This window comes from Oxyura jamaicensis, chromosome 2 (assembly GCF_011077185.1).
Source record: "Oxyura jamaicensis isolate SHBP4307 breed ruddy duck chromosome 2, BPBGC_Ojam_1.0, whole genome shotgun sequence".
Lineage (NCBI taxonomy): Eukaryota > Metazoa > Chordata > Aves > Anseriformes > Anatidae > Oxyura > Oxyura jamaicensis.
Window position 1 is genome coordinate 46,057,293 of NC_048894.1, and position 19,367 is coordinate 46,076,659.

Here is a 19,367-nt window from a genome sequence, read left to right on the forward strand (position 1 = left end):
AATAAACTGACTTATTTCTTCAAAAGCATGTACGTTGGGACTCACAGAGAACAAAAAGTAATTTTAACCATTTCCTTCTTCACTTTTTAACCTGAAACAGTTAGAGAACATCACTATTCAGGGTTTCCCTAGCAGCACCAATGATGCTTTCAGTTTAGTTTACTGTTAGGCCAAAAGGGCTATCATGCATTTGCATTTAACCCCATCAAGCCAATAACCTCTAGGAGGAATAAAGAAGAGACAATTTTTAAAAAATATATCAGCACATGCCTCAGTTCCTCATACAGGTTCCCGTTTTTCTTTTGAAGCACTGAAGTCTTGATATCAACTATTTTTATTCAATCCATTGTACAGCAATTGGTCTTAGAGGAAGTAACATGTTTTAAAAAAACAAATTCCATCTAAAGTAAGAAAGTTTATTTTACCTCTTACATAGTAGCGTACACCAGCCCTGAAACAGCTTCTTCTGGAAACAAGCAGCCAGTCAAAACACTTGCCGTTAATAGAACAAGAGTGCATAGTGATAACTGATAAATATCAATAAGGAAAAAACCCAAACTTTTCTTAGGATACTTTTACATTTCAAGAAATAGTCAACATCAAGGAACCAAGTCATCACATTCAAAGAAAACTGTAAACATTTCTCATGTCAATAACAGGTAAACATTGAACTTGAGAGAACCTAACTTCTTAGTATTAGTATAGGCATCTCAAAAGACAGCATAAAGGGGATGTCGCTGATAACTATGCATTGAAACTGCTATAATTAAGGAAATGGGAATTCCTAAAAGAAGATTAATCTGGCCTTATGATATTCTGAAGTTCTGAATTGACTTCTGAAGTTCTATTCCTTCACATATCCAACTTATCCATAACTGTATTAAGCCATCTTAAGTTTCTCGTCCCTACTGCTTTTAATGAAAAGGACCACTTCAAAACTTTAAATTAGAGAAAGAAGTATCTTAGGTTATTAAACCTTGTACCTGTAAGGTACAACATATATCACAACTAGAGATTCCAGAACCGGCAGTAATGTCGACTGGCTTTCATATCCACACCAAGGGGCAGAATGCACACCAAGTCTTCAGTATGAGCTTCTTATGGAAGTATGCTTTCCTGCTCAGGCTACATACCCAAAGTGACAAATGCACCCTAAGTCTAAGTTTAAGCAATGAACAAAGGTAAGTCATTAACAACCAATTTTGGATTCTTGCTCTGTTCTGCTTATAACTGCCTTTATCGGATTTACGGTAAATTATTCAATCAAAAAGAGACCAGCATTCCCCATGAAGTTTCTCCAGGTGAATACACAGGCTTTCATCCTCTGCCATGAATAAGTGAAATCTGTACCTTTAAAATAAGCACAAGACTGAAATGGGCAATTTTTGCAGGCAGCAGTATTAACATACCATATTGGAAGCAACCAACAGAATCTCACACTAATATAAAATCCTTCTTGGAAGGAAAGAAAGGCTGCAAAGCCCAAACAACTTTAAGTAATCCAAAACATTTTGCTCTCCAGGAATGTAAAGTAATATTCATCACTTTCTGTCCACAGCCTGTCCCAATTTAAGTGTCAACTTGCTTATTGACTACATCTACTCTAAAAATGAGAAGACATAACTTACTGTTTTTAAGAGGTGTTTTTTTGGGGGGGAGGGTGGGGGAGGGTAAGGAGAGAGAAGGGGGAAGGGGTAGCAGTAAGGGAAATACTAATGCTAGTTTAGGCTTCAGTTGATCAAAGTCTCAATTACTCAAGTCCATTATTTCTTATCACTGCAAGACTAGAACCCTGGTCTAGATAGCTGAACAAAATATATCTGAACAAAATATATATGGAAAGAGATCTTTGATATGATTTTAATGAATTAGCTTGTAGTGGCAGTATTACAGTTCCGCTTAAGGCTTTTCATAGCATTTCCAGCACTAAAAACAGTTTTTGAATTCTTGGGTTCTCTAACGTTTGGTTAATATGAGAAGTACAGCACCATGTATTACTCATGCTAATTATTTATATAGGGAAAGTAGGACAGAGAAAGGTGTTAATTGCAGTCTGCCAATTGCTAATCGCAATCCACCCAGACTCTTCTACCCAGGACTCGCAGAAGCAGGATACGGATTGGGTTGTTTTGACAGTTCCCTTTTGCTATCTTGCCTTGCCTCTCCACCTACTCCCACAACATTTTTCATTAAATGACGTCACAGGAAAGAAGGCCTGGAGATCTGCCAGTTGCTAACAGCCCTACCAGAGCAACTGATGCAGTCTGGAAGCCATTCATTCCCTGCACACACCTGAGCTGCCTTTGCAGCACAAGAGATAAGGACAATGCTGCATATATTATTGTCAAGCCTTTGCCACTCCTTTTCATGCTGCCAAGTCAGAAGCAGGGACTTGCTGTTGATCACATGGTGCATGAAGAACATCGCTTCCAAAGAGCATTAGGCCTACTCACAGGACTACGCGCCCTCAGAAATAAACTCAAGGCTGCTTTGCTAAGAAGGCTGTTACCCGAAGTGTGGTGCAGGAAAAGCAGCCAGCTAGGAGAAGTGTTCCAGGAGCCTTCAGCACAACTACTCATCTTTTTATTCAACAGGAACATTCACAAGCATTCCTTAAGTCAAAACTATTCTCCTTTATTTCAAATCCGGTGTAAATGCTAAGCGTAGGTATTCTTAGAGCAAGATAAGAAGCACTAAGGCTGATGTAAGAACATTTGTGATATTCATCTTAACCTTTACTTCCTTAAAAATAGTTATGCAAATTATGCCTGTAAAAATAAGTATATTAGGTCTTAAAAGCAGAATATTCAGATGAGTTACCATGCAAGTGGGCTATCAAACTACATGCAGCATTCATATCTGAACAAATTACAGCCCAATTTTGATATTGTGTTCTGTTACATTGCCAACATCACAAACTCTCTAGCAAACAAAGTACTAAATTCAGCATTGAGCTTCACAATATGAAAGGATACATCCATGCATCACTGGCGTAGCAAACCGATGGATCTGAAACAAAGAAAAACACCCCACACATTTTAAAAATATTAAACAGCCAAAAAAGATTATTAACTAAGGTTCGTCCAAGAGTTTAAGATAGCTCTATATGGTTGATAACCTTTACTTTTTATTTAGGATGCAGTAATTCTTTCAGAGAAGAGTTTAAAGACAGAAACAAGCTGCTTTGTTTTATACAAGGCATTTACTTGTCTACAAACAAGCTATATATAAACCAGTCTACACTGAAAACCTTTTATTTGCTCTATTTCAGCAGAAGGAAGTAAGCTGAGATAGTAAACAACACAAGACTTCGGTAGGAAATAGTTCTTTGTGATTAATACTTAAAGGCCTGTTCCAGTATTTTTCCCATCCTGCCACACTTAAGTAACTTGCTCTTTCAGTGAAGTTTAAAATAAAATATTTCCAGTGCTGGAAGTCAGAATTTCTGCATCTCACTACCTGCAGCTGTTACTATGGCAATCCACCTGTAGGCAGCATTAGGTCATGCTTCCTCTCACATATCAGTTATCTCCCTCTTCAACTTCCATGTTTTGCCTCCTACTTCTGTTTTCACCAGCCAACCAGTTAGCTTTCTTTGCTCTTCCCACCACAAGTTCTCTCTCATTTCCCCAGCTTTGTTTGTATAACACCATCTAAGCCATCAAACCATCTACCCATTCATACGCCTCTGGAAGATGCACAACAGCTCTTTGCTAATTCCTATCTTCACATTTCAGAAGCAATGCACAATTCAGCCTTTTCAAACAGTGCTTAACATAAAAGCACATCTCCACAGGTTACGAAGACAGAAATAGGAACTGCATCATCCACTTGCCTAAATGGGAAGTGCAAGATAAAGAGAAAAGGTTGCTGTAGTGGAGACAATTCTGTAAGTCTAATATATTTCTAAAGCCTCTAGGAGGAAGGAACTTAGATGAGTCTAGCCACTGAGGTGCTACAGGTGCAGCTCATGGCCCTACACTTGTATTTGCTGGACTAAGTGAATTTGAAAGTTACATTGTGTTAGTCTCTATTGGAAATATAAACACAGAATATAAAGTATCTTACTCAAGTGTCAGCTTTATGACCTATCCAATAGGCAGGTGGAGTTCAAACTGCACTCAAAGAGATGAGCTGAACCTTGCTTATGCCAAAAGAAAAATTAGTAGTTATACTTCAAAAAGATACTGTGCTGAGACAATGCTAATGTAAACTGAAAGCAGACACCTCTGAAGAATCAGCTTTACTGTGCGTGCTATTGAGGACATTGGCAAAGTTGGAAGTTTAAAAGCAGAAGACCATCACTGCGCTCAGCTAGAAGACAAATAACCAGGTTATGCTAGATTTCTTTCTGAAATGAGAGAATTATAGGAAAATGTTGATACAGAATGAATATACTTTTACTAAAGTTATACAACATCATCATTACAAAGGGTTTACCTCTGGTTGAGCAGCAAATTCTCGGAGAAGATGCCCATTCCATACAAAACGTGGATCTGCCTGCAGTAAGAAAAAACAACGTGCTTTTAGAAACGCTCAGTTGTTTCATTCACTGTAAGGGTAATACCATAGTATCCACGCATTATGCAAGTTTAGATGTGTAGACAGATGTGCATGGAGGTGAAACACCCTTCTTTCACTAGTACCGTTCATGTATCTTCAAATAGCAATCTGAATAAAATTAAAATTGTTAAATAACAGTTTTCTCCCATCTTTGAGGGGGGGTTACCAGACACTTCAGATGTGCTAAGCCATTAACAGTTCAGCTGTAGTATCAGGAAAACATTCAAATTTGTTTTACATAAACAAGGGTCAAAGACATTACACCAAATTAAGAACAATAGCAAGGTAACATTCCTAAGGGAAGCAGATAGTGAGAGTGTTGATTACTGCATGGAGAACTCCTTAAAATCCTGAGAATCAGGAGTTGAACAATACGTGTAGTTCAAGAAAATTTATTTTCAGCTGCATAAGTGATTCTCTTCAACTTCGTGTATTTCCTGTTCCCAGTTCACCTCAAGAATGTCTTGAGCAGGTTGCTGAGCACATTCCAAAAGCTAGCAGATTAGTCATGAAAGTGACATTTGCTGCAGAACACAGTGCAGGCTCTAGGGAGATGGCACAAACCTCAACTCTAAGATGAGGCGGGCAAGACAATGCATCAGTGAGGATGAGAAGAATTCAAGCTCAGTGTTGGAGTATTCGTTGATCTAACAGAAATAGATAAATAAAACTATCTGCCAGGAGATACCACAAGTAGGGTTTGAAGTAGTAGAACATGGCATGATGCATTAGTGCCCTTATATTGAGGTTGTTTCCTTCTACTACAACTGTTAAGGAACCTCCCCCACAAACACCAACCACAGGCCAGGCTTCTTTTGCAGAGGTGAAACGGAGATGCCTGAAATCACCATTAGTCTTTTGTTAAAACCAGCCTACTGCAACAAGGAGTAGGACATTGCATTAAAATGGCTTTAGCCAGCTAATATATGAATTTACTTCAAGTCATTATTATTTTTTTTTTTAAAATCTTCATCTTTCCAACAACCTTCTAAGGTGCCACAATTTTACAGCAAACCAATTTTTCATGTCAGCAGCTGCTCTTCCTTGCATGAAGATCACGTGAAAAGCAACTGATAGTACAAAAGAGTCCCTAGTTATAAACTAGAAAATGTTTGCCTTTTTTTTTATTTAAGCTTTTGAAGGAAGAAAGAGTGAACTGCTTCTCCGGAGTAGACCGTTTCAGTAACTAAGAGGCAACATTTTGGTGACTCTAATGCCAATGAAAGAAAAAGTGTTATTCACTTACAAGGTTTTGGTATTTTATTGCTTAGGCAGTTTAAACCTTGTTTATGCTGTACTATACAGTTATTTACCAGAATAAGAATTCTGGAACTGCAGAAACACAATACAGTTTTAACTCTGTTGTGTCTGGCTGTGTGGCTCTGCTGTCTTTAAGACAACAACATATTAAATACACGCTTCAAACATACGGAATCAGCATAGTTTGAACAGAATACCAGTGCCAAGAGCCATAAACTTGCAGTTTTGTTCCACATTATCTTGGAATAATAGAATACAAAGACAAGTACCCTTCCCCACACATACACTTGTCCCTCCTCCCAATTGCAATTCGAAGTGTTTAACAATTAGAAGTGTTTAACATTGCAAGCAGAGGCAAACTCCATCTCAAGTTTTTAAAATTCATTTAAATCAGACATCTCAGAAAGTACTTCTAACCTGCCTGATCTAGAAGTCTAACACCACGTTCAGGCAAGTTTCTAAAACTTGATGTTGCAAACAAGCTATGAAACTTGAGCAGACGAGTATACAGCTGTATGGTTAGGACGTCACAATGCTGAACAGACTTCTGTACCCAAGCAGTACACACCAGCAATTTCCAAGCTTATTCTATGCACACCATGAAGCAAACTCAAACTATAACTTCATTTAATGTACTTTGCACACTCGCTTTTTGCTTTCTACTGTCACAGCTTCTTAATCAAGAGAACTGCCCCAGCACAGCTTGACTGACAAGATCAGAGGTATACAGCTTACACAGTTTAGCAATATAGAAGTGGGGGTGGAGGGAAAACACTATTATAAGATTTGTAGTTAATCAAGACACAAATCCATTTCACAAGTTTCATGATTAAAATAATAGTCATTTTTAATTTAAGTGAGGGTCATGCTAAATGGTAGCAGATGGTATTAATTCATTGTTAAAAAGAGGAGAAAGTTTAAGCTCAAGTGTAATGGGGCTACTGATTTCAGCAATCTCATCCTAAACTTTTTGTAAGCTTTTAGTTTGTGATTTAACACCAACCACATAAAATAAACTTATGCCATTCAGAACTGATTGACAACATCTAAGACAGATACAGAAGATGAAATACTTACCCTCTCCAATAGGCTCATTTCCTGGAACTCTGGGCTGGTGTTGGCTAACCGTTGCAGAGTATGTGTTAAATCATAAGTTGTTGAGAAATAAAATCCATCCACACTCAAAACATGACTAAGCATTGACAAAAATACTTTATTGTCCTGTAACTGTTGAGAGGAAAAATAGAAGTTATTATTCATTACTGTCAAAATACACTACTCTTATAACCTAGTTTCCCTGAAAACCATTTTTTTTTTTTAAAAAAAGACAAGATGGGAATGCAAAAGAAAGGCTACAAAACTTACTGTCAAGATTATCCCAATAACTAATGTGTTCTGATTCATACTGTTTAATCTCATTCCTTTCCCGAAAGGAGAATCATATTCCCTTTCAGCTCTGATGGTTAGACACTTATCTACTCTTTATCAATTCACAACATATCTATTTTTAAAAACCTTCACCCTTTTCCTCCCTCTCAAAATCAATTTGTCTCTGCTGGGTAATTATGTAATTGAACATTTCCATAAATTAAGCAATGCAGATAATTAGATGTCAGCAAGGCAGCTTATTTCAGAGACTGTAAGAATAGTAAAGCTAAAAGATGCAACAGGAAGAGGGTTGTGGTTTTATGACTGGCTTGGGAAGACTGCTTTGTAACAGCCTACACAAAATGCAGCACTAGAACACCTCTGTAGTACAGCAGGCAAGCAAAGCCTTCATTAAGGCCCTCAGGAGAGGAAGAATGCTAGAACAAGAACAGATACAGCATCACTTTATATACATCTATACCCAAGTATTCCAACTAGTAGTCTGAAGAAATCAGAAGAGAAGTATAGTTAAAAGAGCCCCAAAAAAACAAAAACAACTTTTGTAGTTTCACCAAATTAGGTCCTATGGTAATAAGGATCAACAGAAGAAATTCCTCCCCATCCCCCAGTCAATCCACTTCTACCTGAATATCAGTTAAGTGCAGCATGGTCTTTTTGTAGGAGAGGATGTCAAAGTCTGTTGCTTTCCAAATTGCGTGACTGAAAATCTCACCTACTTTTTTCTTTTTTGTTATTACAATAAGGTATGTGCCTGTAAATCAGAAAAAGGAAAGTTAAAAAGTTAAAACATACTTTTTTTTTTTTCCAAGAAAAGTAGCCTAAAACCATAGCAAAAAAACCTGAAGCCAGTAGGGGAAGAGCAAACTTTCTTCACATTCCACCTAGGACTTTGTTTCTGTTCCAGCCCCTTGGTGCTGTGAAGAACAAACGCACTTGCTAAGATACCAAGCTTCTCTGTAGTAACAGATCTTGAACTACTTCATAAATTTAAGGAATTTACAAAATGGACAAGGAGAAACAAGTAGTCAGATACCATTACTAAGAGTTTGATCTAAGCTTTTATGGTTTCAAATGTAGGAAGTGGCCAATTGCTCTGTGCTTCCCAAATCAAGTTGAAGGCACATCACAAATATATGAAAAGCAGAATGCTTTGGGATTCCAGAAGCCTACTCACCTTAGGCTAAAAAGAAATGTCCTAATAGGTTCAAAATAGAGCAGAGGAGGGGTTTTATTTGTTTTAATAATTTAGAAGGGCAAGTCTACTCTTTTCCTGGTTGCATAAGTAACAAAGCAAAGAAGAATCATGACAGTACACTCAAAGCAATTGATTTACACTTGCTGGAAAATGCCATATAGCTTTATTTTGGTGCCACCTTGTTTCTGAAGAAAAGATTTCATTAAAGAGTACATTGGCAGAAAAAATCTTTCATACATCATATAACCATTACATGTTTACTTTAAGCTTCATTTGAATAAACCAATACACAGGCCACACAGAAGCACAAAACAACAAAATCTAGTACTTTTACTAAAAGCATTTAAAAGAAAACAATGGATAAGTGAACAGCTTGCAACGTGAACTCTTTCTGATTTGGCTATTGAATGTTTGATTACTTTACTTAGATACACAACAAGTTTTATGGGCAGGTTAATTATTATATCAGGTACCTAGTCTATTTAGTTAGTCAAAGAACAAGTCCCCGCCCCGCCTTTTTTTTTTTTTTAAAAAAAAAAAAGCAAGACTCCCCAGCTCTAGTTTTGTACTATTTGTTTTGGTGGAATTTTCAAGCACTTAAGGCGGTTCTAGCATGCTTGTACCAAGGTATAAGTATTGCTTTTGGTTGGTATCTCACAAGCATCCAGGTATCTTACAAAAACAAGGCCTTTTGTTCACCACTATGCCACAAAGACGCTGTGCAAATAGAAGGATTTAATCCAACATCAGTGTTCAATATTGTCCTTTCCTGCTTGACTACGTGACCTTTGGTTTGAGATTTTGAGCATTTCAGATACTATTCCATCATTTTTCCCCTAATACTCTAATAGGGGAAGAATATTCATACCCGTTAGTGATGCTGCACTGCTGGATATTGAACCAGCCTTACAGTTTAACAGATAACAGTGAAATGCCTAACCACGCTTAGCTGAACATTAACTGATACAAACTGTAGTTGACAGCTGTATTTGACAGCATCAGGCTTTGGGGAATGTAGGGGAAAAACAGGCTACTGACAAAAAGTTACATGCTCTGGTGCAATATTCAGTCAGATGTATGAAAGTCATTACCAAACCCCAAGTTGTGAAAGTTTCCCTTTGGAGCAGTGCAGTTTTAACACAATCAGGGCTTGCCAAGTGCTTAAATAGGTGGGCCTTACCCTTAACGCTGCTCTTGCTCTGCAGTTCTCGTGCAGAATATGAGCATATAAAGTTGGATAGTTTAAGATCCTGTCAGAAGTCACTGTATTTAACACAGTGAAACTCTGCTTCAGTTGGGAATACTACAAAGATCAAGCTTAATTCTTTTCTATGTATGGAGGCCTCCATTCAGTATTTTCCTTCTCCTTATTACATCAAACTACGTTAGTTTCAATATCTAAAAAAAATAAAGTCTACCCACAAAAGATCTTTTGAATAACAATGTTTACTCTCCTGGAAGCTTGGACCTTATATATCCTATTTATTTGTAGCTGTGACTGTTTATACCCAAATAATGCTATTATGAAATAAGAACAGACAGCTTGTTCTTACCTTATCCTGTAACTCCCTAGAATTTCAAATTGAAAGAAAATGAATTGATTGCAACAACATTGAATTTCCTTCAGATTTGTAAAATAGTTTGAATAGATTCATTAGCTAAAGAGCTGCATCCTGAAGACTCTCTCACCCTGTCACTCAGTTATTTGGGTATCATTGACTTGAAGTCAAGCTTCACAACAGAATATGTGACTGCTGCATTAAATCCCCCAGCTAAGATGAAAACAGAGAACTTCATCTACAGTTATGACAGATATTTAACAATGCATTTCAATTGCACGCAAATATCAACAAGCTGTCAATTAACCCCATCTTTAGAGCAGCTATGGCTTTAAGAGGGTCATGAACATTCATGTCAACTATATTTGGATACCTCCATCCTCCAGCAACCACAAGAGGACACCACGCTGAATAAAACGTATCAGATACCCACAAGGACTATTTTTGTCTTTAAAGCTTCCTTAGCAATGTATTTTCCCCCATGTATTTTTGACAAGCACAGTTCTGCTTTGCTTACCTGCCACCAACCGTATTGTTCCCAAAATACCAAATATAGGCCTTGTAACAGCTGAAGGGGGGACATCTTTTTTAACTGAAAAAAAAGTCAGGAACAAAACATATCAGAATTTCAGACTGCTTCGTGACTATACTGGAAAACTAAGTTTGTCAAAGCTTCTTGGCCAAATCAAGTTTTGCTTGCATCAGAATTTTAAAGCCTGATGGGAAAAAAAAAACTGATGTGGAAGCACTCTAACACAATTTGTTGTTATTTTGTTTAATCAAAGTAGTTATTGAACAAATTCAAACTCAATTCACATGAGAGTAGAGCAAGTAGACTCCTGAACAATGTATTGTCCTGCCAGCTTCACAAGCTTCTTGTTTTGAATCCATCAAGACACCAAGGACAAACAAGCTACAAGTGCTTGTGACTCCTACTTTTGGTTACTTCTACTTAGCCTGTTTCCATTACAGAAGTCTTAGTGTGCTCTTCCATCTCTCACAGCAGCACTACCAACAAAAGCACAGATGTGGCAAGGAATACAGTATTCCAAAGAACATACTAAAACACAAAGGGTATCCAACTATCAAGTGCAACTTTTCTGGAATAGCACTTTTCTGGAATAGCAAGTGCCACTTTTCTGGAATAGCAGAATGGATATTAGAGAAGTTAAACGCAAAACAAAAAAATACCCAATCCAGAATTCCTGACTCCAAAGTCCAGAGAACAGAGACAATGCTCGAGTTTTTCTGTGCTTTAAACACCTCACAGATTCATCTGATAAAACAGGAGTAACAGAAACAGATCTAGACTAACAGAAAACTTAGGAGAGCTGTTTTAACAGTTTTGAAGGGAAAACTTTGAAAGAGAAGCTGACAGACTATACTAGAACACTAAAAACAGGGAGCTGTGCACACTGCTTTTATATAAAGAGGTCTAATAAAAAGGAAAGGAATTACCACTTTTACATTAGTGTTAGCAGTCTCTAAACAGACCAAAGTGCTACAATATTACTGAGGTAACAACTTCCAAAGCATCAAAAAGGGAAGTCACCCATAGCCTTAACTTCATGCTGTCATTAAAGGCAAGTTCTTTGATGTTTTTAATACGTTAGTTTCATATTCTTAAAGAAATATTAAACATTAACATGCTGAAGACATCAACATACCTAAGACTACCTGCATTGACATCTGAATCCATATTCACAACAGAACTAAGTTTACAGTGAGGTTGTTGCTGTTTATTATTGTTTATTTTACTGGTGTTGTTTCCACAGGCTTTTTGAAAATTCTGGTTTCAATACTAGATAAAAACCAACACCGAGATCATTTGGCAAAAGCTGCAGAAGCCCAGCATTCAACCCTTCCCATGCTTGATCTTGGACTTGTAGCACCAATCCCAACTAGTTGGGATGAGTCAGTTTTCCCTGGTGTGACTGACAGTTTTACTGAAAACAGGCAAGCGAATTACCCTGGTTTCCCACAGCATAAATTCCACAGGGAAAAGGCATTACAAACAAAGTTATTTGCACGACAGAACACAAAGCACTATTTATAAAGCACCCTGTCTTAAATCTCTAAAGATAAAAAAAAAAAACTTTCAGTACCAACGTAAGTTTCTGAAGAACTTCTGGGAGTGCCTAGAGCAAAGGACGAAGAGGCTTTATATTAAGAAGCACCGGCAAGGAGAGTACCTGTAAGAGTAACTTCTGTGGAGACTCTATCGATAGCCAGCACATCATCTGCTCCATCATCACAGGCTTCCACGTAGAATTTCTCTGGTGTGATATGCCTTTAACAGAATGGAGAGGGGAAAAAAATATATTTTTTTAAACTTTGATTAGGCTCTTCACTACCTGAAGACAGAGCAAACAGAAACAAACAAACAATTTTAAACCTTTTTTCAACTGTAAAAAACACAAAATTCTCCCTTGATTACTTCCTAACAGTCATTGCTGCTGGCAGTGTATAAGAAGCTAATCAAAATAATCAGTTATTGAAAGACCCACAGCTTCTTTAGTAAACATAATCCTTTGTAACACTGGAAGCTGAGGACATGGAACTGGGTTTGTGTACATACTGGTCCACTGCACAATTCACGTAAGCTTGAACTTTGTCACTTCAAAAGTCCCATAAAGCAAAACAAAGATTAAAAAAAAAACTAAACAGAAACTAAAACACCACATCCCTGATGCAAGTCATGCTCAAGGCACTAAGAACACCCTTCACAGTAGAGTCTTCTGAATATTGTAAAAAAAAAAAAAGCCACTAGAAATGACACAACAAGCATGGGTGAAGTTAGTCAGCAGCTTACTGAAGCAGGTGTTTCAACATCACCAGTCCCTGGCTCTGTCAGCCCAGCCTGCGACGCGGCTGCGGCAGCCCGTCCTGTATGCGCACCATCTAGGGCATTGCACGAACACCACAGACATCCTGTTCTGACTTCTCACCTATCTTTTCTTCATGTCAACCACATGCAGGACAACGCCAGACGTAAAGCGTTTCAGAATGCTTCCAAAAACTGTTTTACAATGTCTGCTGAGATACTAAGGAGAAGCCAGACGATCCAGGCAAGAAGACAACAGCTCTGCAGAACAGACTTTTAGCTGTAGGAAGTGCTAAACCAAACACGCACACCCCTGAACTGATGCTCTTAACTCTTAAATTCCCTTTAGTTTGAGGCTTGCTGAGACTAAGGGTCAGAGTTTTAAACGATCTTCTAGAAATTTACTCCACAGGACAGTTTATATTTTTAGGCTGTTTCTCCCTACGTAAACCTTGTATTTCTTCACACCTTTTATAGTTTTGTTTGGTTTAAACCCTTCAGAGAGCTGAATTGGAATCATGATCTAGGTCAGAAGACCCTCTGAAAGCTCTGAAGGACCACTTCCCAAGTCTGGCGGCCCTGCCCAACCTCCATGCTGCGTCCACCTTCAGAGCTGGCCCCTCTTTCTTGGGGGAGTTTTGACTCCATAAGGCCAGCGATTCCACAGCCTCTCTGGGCAACCAGAGAAAGGTCAGGAGACACCAGCTGTTTATCTGAATTTAAAAAATGTGAAAAACTCATTAATCATTAACTGTTCCTCAGATAATTAACTTCATTAATTAAAGTCTGCCTGCCTCTCCTAACGTGGAGGAGGCATCGACAGCATTCCCCGTATAAGTCATCCTTCTGAATCTTCCATGTACACACATGAGATGCCTTGAAGTCCTTCATCTTCAGAACTAAGAACACAGACAGACATGCAATTTGCTGCACGCTGAAGCCTTAGTGTTACTTTTCCTCCCACTGCTTCTGTTGATGAAGTGCAGGAGAGAACCCCGTGCCTTTAACGGGGTCTCACAGCGCTGACAGGAGCAGTTTTTGCAGTGAACAGCAAACAAGCTTACGCAGATAGAATGGGTGAGACAGGCTTAAGGACATTTCTAGGTGCTTAATTTGTTAAGGAACGTGAGAAGAACTCAGGATATCCTATTTAAGGTGCCATTTGAATCCTAATGCTAGCTGGCAGGAGGCAGTTGTCAACATTTCCCTCCCCCAGGAGAAAGCCTGCTGGTAACCCCTGCTGGTTTCATTAACCAGTCAGGTGTTGCTGGGAGGTCAGATTATTCACGAGTCTCCACCTAAAAAATGGGAAGAGACAATGGGAAGGTAAATATTGGACCTTTGTGCCTTTAACACAAGGCTTCTGCACTCTGAAACAGCTTTATCTTAAGTGGAAAGATACCCATTAACCGAGGCTGCACGTGGTGCCTGAAGGCTGCAGTGTACAGAGCCCAACCCTGCACTTCCTTACGTGACCACTACTTCTAAGAGCTGGTCTTTGCATTTCAAAGTGTAATAATACAGGTACAACCGTGTTGTGTTCAGCACTGAGATCCACCTGTGCGGTAGTTAAGTCTGATTTCAAACAGCTGGGAAAAAGCCTGCAGGTATGGAGCGGTTATTATAAACCCAAATTGATTTAGCAATCAAGAACTTCTCCCTGAAGACCATGAAGCCTTTCACCCTCATTATCCAGAAGTTAAGAAAAATGAGAGAATTAAGGCTGCCAGTACAAATTATGCCTGGCCTCTCAATTGATTGTTAGACCAGAACCTGCTATTTATCTCTCAAATCCTAGTCTGCATTTGGTCTCCTACCCTGCTGTTCCCCCCTTTCCAGTTTTCTATCACCTCTTACACAACACCTGTACACCTCTCTTGGCTTACACTATGTTTTGCTCTCCAGACAACAGAAGAAAACAAACTTTGCAATCAAAATCCTCCTTCCCACTGTCCTCTCCAAGAGGAGCTCTGGTGACAAGGCTGGTGACCATGTCAGACGAGTGCTCCCTGTTTGCAGCTCAAGGGACCAAAGTGGCTCGGGGATCGAGCAGCTGGCAGCCCACTGCAACAGGCTTGCTGATGACTGCTTCAGGTGTTTGTCTTACAGAGTTTGTGGGGGGAATCATGCCAACAGTCTGAATTGAGAGAACCTGGGCACTTCTCAGACACTTTGCCACCGCGAGCTGCCCAAAATACAACTGTACAACACAAACTGAAAAGCCTTCATCTTTTAGCAACTACAAAATGTTAAGTCCTCGATTCAGAAGGAGTGGGAGAATTAGCACTCTTCCAAGGTTTTAGTAGGAAGGTGCTTCACTTAGCCCTTCTGTGTAAATACTTGGAAGTTTCCAAAAATAAACTTAATTGAGGAAGAAGCCAAGAATCAAGGAGGTTTCTGCCCAAATGCCAATTTACAAACTTATCAATTACCAAAAGTAGGCTAATAGTCTCATCCTAGTTGATGTGACCTTTTTCAATTAAGATTGCTGTAACTAGGATGATCGCCTCCTATTTCTCTTTCACAGAGGAAGCTGATGAACATCCATGCAAGAACAGTGTTTTTTCCCTCAGTACTGAGGTACCAAGTCTGTGTGCCTATCGCAAGCTTATAGAGATAACACGCACTTACTTCAGTGATTTGAGAAGATACTAGAAGGCTGAGAAATGGATTGTTCATAATAAGGAGTTTGCAGACAGAATCATTCTAATTTTAATGAAATAGATAAAAAAGATAGGAGTCGAAATGCTAGTGTTGTATCAGAAATAATGAAAGAGACTGCAGCATTCTCTAGAAGCCCATCATCTCTGCAGTTCCTTGTGAAACTAGCTTTCATATACCTACATGAAACTATACAGAGAGCTATCCTCTGTCTTTGTATAGCCTTCATATTTGACTTCCTTGTCCTTGCTATGTTGTTACTGCTGTCTATAACCAGCAAGAACTCTTACCAGCAATATCTTGCTTCCACTGCAGTTTAAGAGCACATAAAGCCTTCACAAGATTTGAGTTTGTCCAGTTTAGTTTCCTTTATACAAGGAATGACCACCATTAGCAGACTATTTCTCAGTGTTGCTAAAAACAGTGATAAATGAAAGTATTCGACGCTGAGAGCGTAGCTCATGACACTCAAGAAAAGGTATTGAAGCACTGCACCTAACAAATTCATGTCTGAAGTATAACTAAAGCTGCCTTGGATCTCATTTGAAAGTCTCCTATTCAGGAACCCGTGTGCCAAGAGATACAGCAACGCGTCTGGTAGATTCCACTCTTACAATTCAAAGCCGAGGAAGCAGCATCTGCAAGCTGCTTAAAGACAACTCCGGAGGCACAGTCAGACATCAGGCTTTTAGTTGGAGATTAATGAAAAGACACATTATTTTAGCTCATGTTGTTGAAGAAGCAATCAAAAGGAAAAGATATGTAAAAAGGGTGCACGGAGGCTACAATTAAAGAGTGCTTTCAGCAACCCTGCCTTTAATGAGCAAAAAGAAAATTCAGATGAAGTCCCACTAAAATTTAGCCTTTTGGTTTTCTAGTTTCTCCAGTTCAGGCACTGCTACTACCTCTTCTGAAATCATGCTGGGCATTGGCATGAGCACCTCTCCCAGTGTAGTAAATGAAAACTGTCTCTAATGAAATTAGTCCCCATACTCCCCAAAACTGAGCCAAGCATCACATTGCAGCATAAACTTTCAGAGGCAAGAGGAGCTTTTAACACCCAGATGAGAGACTGTTCAACACAGGCTGGAGAAGGGGACAGGACAAGCTCCCATGTAATAGTCCAAGTCACAAGCCTGTGTTACAAGGGAAGATTTTTAACATAGGAGAAACATAACGAACACTGCTTCCTTACACCAGTCAGAAAGTTGGCTTCCTCTACAGTTAAGTGAGACAGTCTTTTTAGTTTGTTATGAAGCTTTACTCGCTCTGCTTTCTTATGAAGCACTGTTGTACATCATGATCATGAAGCAGAGCTGCATCCCATATTTTAATTAGGCTGATCCAACAGACAAGAATGTTCATGCCGTAGCCGAACACAGGAAAGAAAACCCATCACGGTCTAATGGCCACTAAAGATAGCACCTCACTCAATATCACTTAAGCCTTCTAGTCCTCAGCGGCCAAACCCCTTCCTTCAGTAATTGATTATTTCACCATAAATACTTAACATTACTCTAATGCAGGAAGCTCGTAGATGTCAGCCTCTGAATGCTGGAATAAAGCGTGCCAGGAGCACGCCCCGTACTGCGCAGCAATGCATTTGCTGTACTCAAGACACCGAGCAGTCTGCAGCGAGCTATAGGAAAGGCATCACGGTCCCAGCAGCGAGTTAAGTAACAGCGCTAACGTGCTGCTGGTTCCAACCCTCCCGAGATTCCAGCTTTTCTAGGTGAGCAGGTGCTCTAATTATACACCCACAATAAATATTATTCCTTGGGCAGAACCAGCTCAAGGAACTGGAACATTTCCATGGAATATTAATTGCAGGGAAGAGAACGAGCATAATCCTAGGATGTAAAAAAACCACCAATGGAAATACCACTGAGAATACAAACGCCATATTAAAGGCATCGCTTCATAACAACTATTTGCAGCTATGTTTCACTTAACATGACAAATAATTTACTGCGTAACTTAATGTGCTCCTCAATCAACTGCCCTGAGCATCATGACAGATGAGGCTAGGAGGAAAAAAAATGTAGCGGTTCTTTCTGGAAGTGTTATCCAAACTCTGAGAGCTCAGTTTAGAAAAAAAGTAAGGCCAAAAGACAAGAAGGACTTTTGGACTTCTCCCCAAATACAGATAGGTAGAAGGTGATGTCCATATACAGCAGCTACTCGTGACTGACCAGGACTTACACAAAACACGTAAACATAACAACGTGCAGGAGGAGTGAAATTTGAAACACAGCTAGTGTTGGAGACTCTTATGATGCTTCAAAATCAGCAAAATAAAGCTTTCACTCAAGTATAAAGAAAAAAATGACTTTAAGTGAACAACAGATTCTCTCTATTTTTCAGCCAGCTTTGCTGAACAGTTTTTATTAACTAACTGAACTGGGGGCTCCACTACCATCCACCAGCTTGCTACTTGCAACAGCTGTTAGCTTCCTCAGGAAGAAACTGGAAAAAAATCTAAGTAAGCACAGCAGTGACGTAGATGACAAATAAACCAAGCACCATATGGGGGTTAATATTCCTCCCCCAATTACTGGTGGTAAAGGTCAACTAGTGGCATAGAAGCTTGACAGCACCTGCATCACTTAAACGCGTCTGAAGATGACAGTCAAGATAAAGGTTTTGTGTCACCGCTTGTGATAACGTGACCCAGAAGAGGCTGGCATGCAGAGCTACAGCCTGCAATGGGACCTACACAGAGGGGCCCTGCAGGGCACGCTACAGTCTCTGAGGCTCCGCACAAGGCCACTTGGCTACCCAGCACATCGTAGTGAGGATGAAAAGCGAGTTAAAGAAAGACTACTGCCACTTAAACCCCTGACTTGAGTCAAGCCTGGATTTCTCCAGAAAACATTCTCCTTTGACCTTGCCAACCTGGTAAGTTTGACTCATCAGCTAAGTTACAGCCCCATCTCTTACAGCGTTTGGTAGGAAGTCTGCAGGCATTACTCCAGCTTTTTGTGAGGACAAGTAGAAAAGCCTAGTTTTCAAATCGGAAAACAATTCTATTCTCAAGTTCATGGAGGAAAAAAAAATTCAACAATTTGCTAAACTGTATTTCACATGGTCATCACAGAAGGGTTGGGAGGGGCCTCTAGAGGTCGTCTTGACCAAAACACAGCATCTTTGTACCCTCCCTTTGGGCATTTACAGACACTGTCGAGATCCCCCTGAGCCTCTTCTCCAGGCAGAGCAGTCCCAGGCCCTCAGCCTCCCCTCGCAGGAGGGGTGCTCCAGGCCCTCCACCATCTTCGTGGCCCTTGGCTGGACCCTTCCCAGTCTGCCCGCGCCTCTGTTACTGGGGAGCCCAAAGCTCCCGGTGCTGCACAGAGGGCAAGGGTCCCTCACCCTGCTGGCACCGCTCTGCCTGAGGCAGCCCAGGAGGCCGGCAGCTTTGTGCTGCGAGGGCACACTTGGCACAGCCTCGTTCTAGAATAATCAAAAGCTCCTTTTGGTTCAAGTTGAAACGAGAGGATCCTTTACCAGCCTGTACCCAGAGAAGCGCATTTACAACCACCGCCACCGCTGTAAGGACAAGTCACACGCTCGTTACTCGCTCCGCTCACCTTTTCTCCTCCGCACGCAAACGGATCACAAGCTCCTCTAACAAAACACTAATATTATTTGACTGACAAGAAGAAAAGAGAACTTCCCGACAGCCAAGCACGTCTTTCAACCCTCACTGACGATTTTACGGCACTCAGCGCCCGCATCCCCTCACAAGGGGACGGAGGAGAGGAGCCCAGCGACGGCCGGAGCCCAGCAGCGCTCTGAGGCGCGCTTACACCGCCCTCAGCGACACCCCGGGGCCCTCAGGCCGTGCCCAGCCCCGCCGGGAGCCCGCAGGACGCCCAAGGACGTTTCACCGCCGCCCCTCAGCGGCTCCGGCCCCCCC

The 19,367-nt window shown here is 40.2% G+C and overlaps 1 protein-coding gene across 2 annotated transcripts in view; it reads right to left on the minus strand.

Moving 5' to 3' along the window:
• The window catches only part of SACM1L (SAC1 like phosphatidylinositide phosphatase), a 29,671-nt gene that overhangs the window by 10,054 nt on the left and 250 nt on the right, over positions 1-19,367 (minus strand). For both annotated transcript variants that reach the window (XR_004748084.1, XM_035317050.1), the window contains exons 2-8: positions 12,159-12,256; positions 10,484-10,558; positions 7,836-7,963; positions 6,901-7,050; positions 4,441-4,500; positions 2,976-3,009; positions 426-527 (exon numbers count right to left, since the gene is read on the minus strand). Coding sequence is in view for 1 of the 2 variants with exons in the window: in XM_035317050.1 (XP_035172941.1) it covers positions 426-527; positions 2,976-3,009; positions 4,441-4,500; positions 6,901-7,050; positions 7,836-7,963; positions 10,484-10,558; positions 12,159-12,256 (647 nt within the window). In the remaining variant the exon portion in view is untranslated. The remainder of the gene's footprint in view (positions 1-425; positions 528-2,975; positions 3,010-4,440; positions 4,501-6,900; positions 7,051-7,835; positions 7,964-10,483; positions 10,559-12,158; positions 12,257-19,367) is intronic.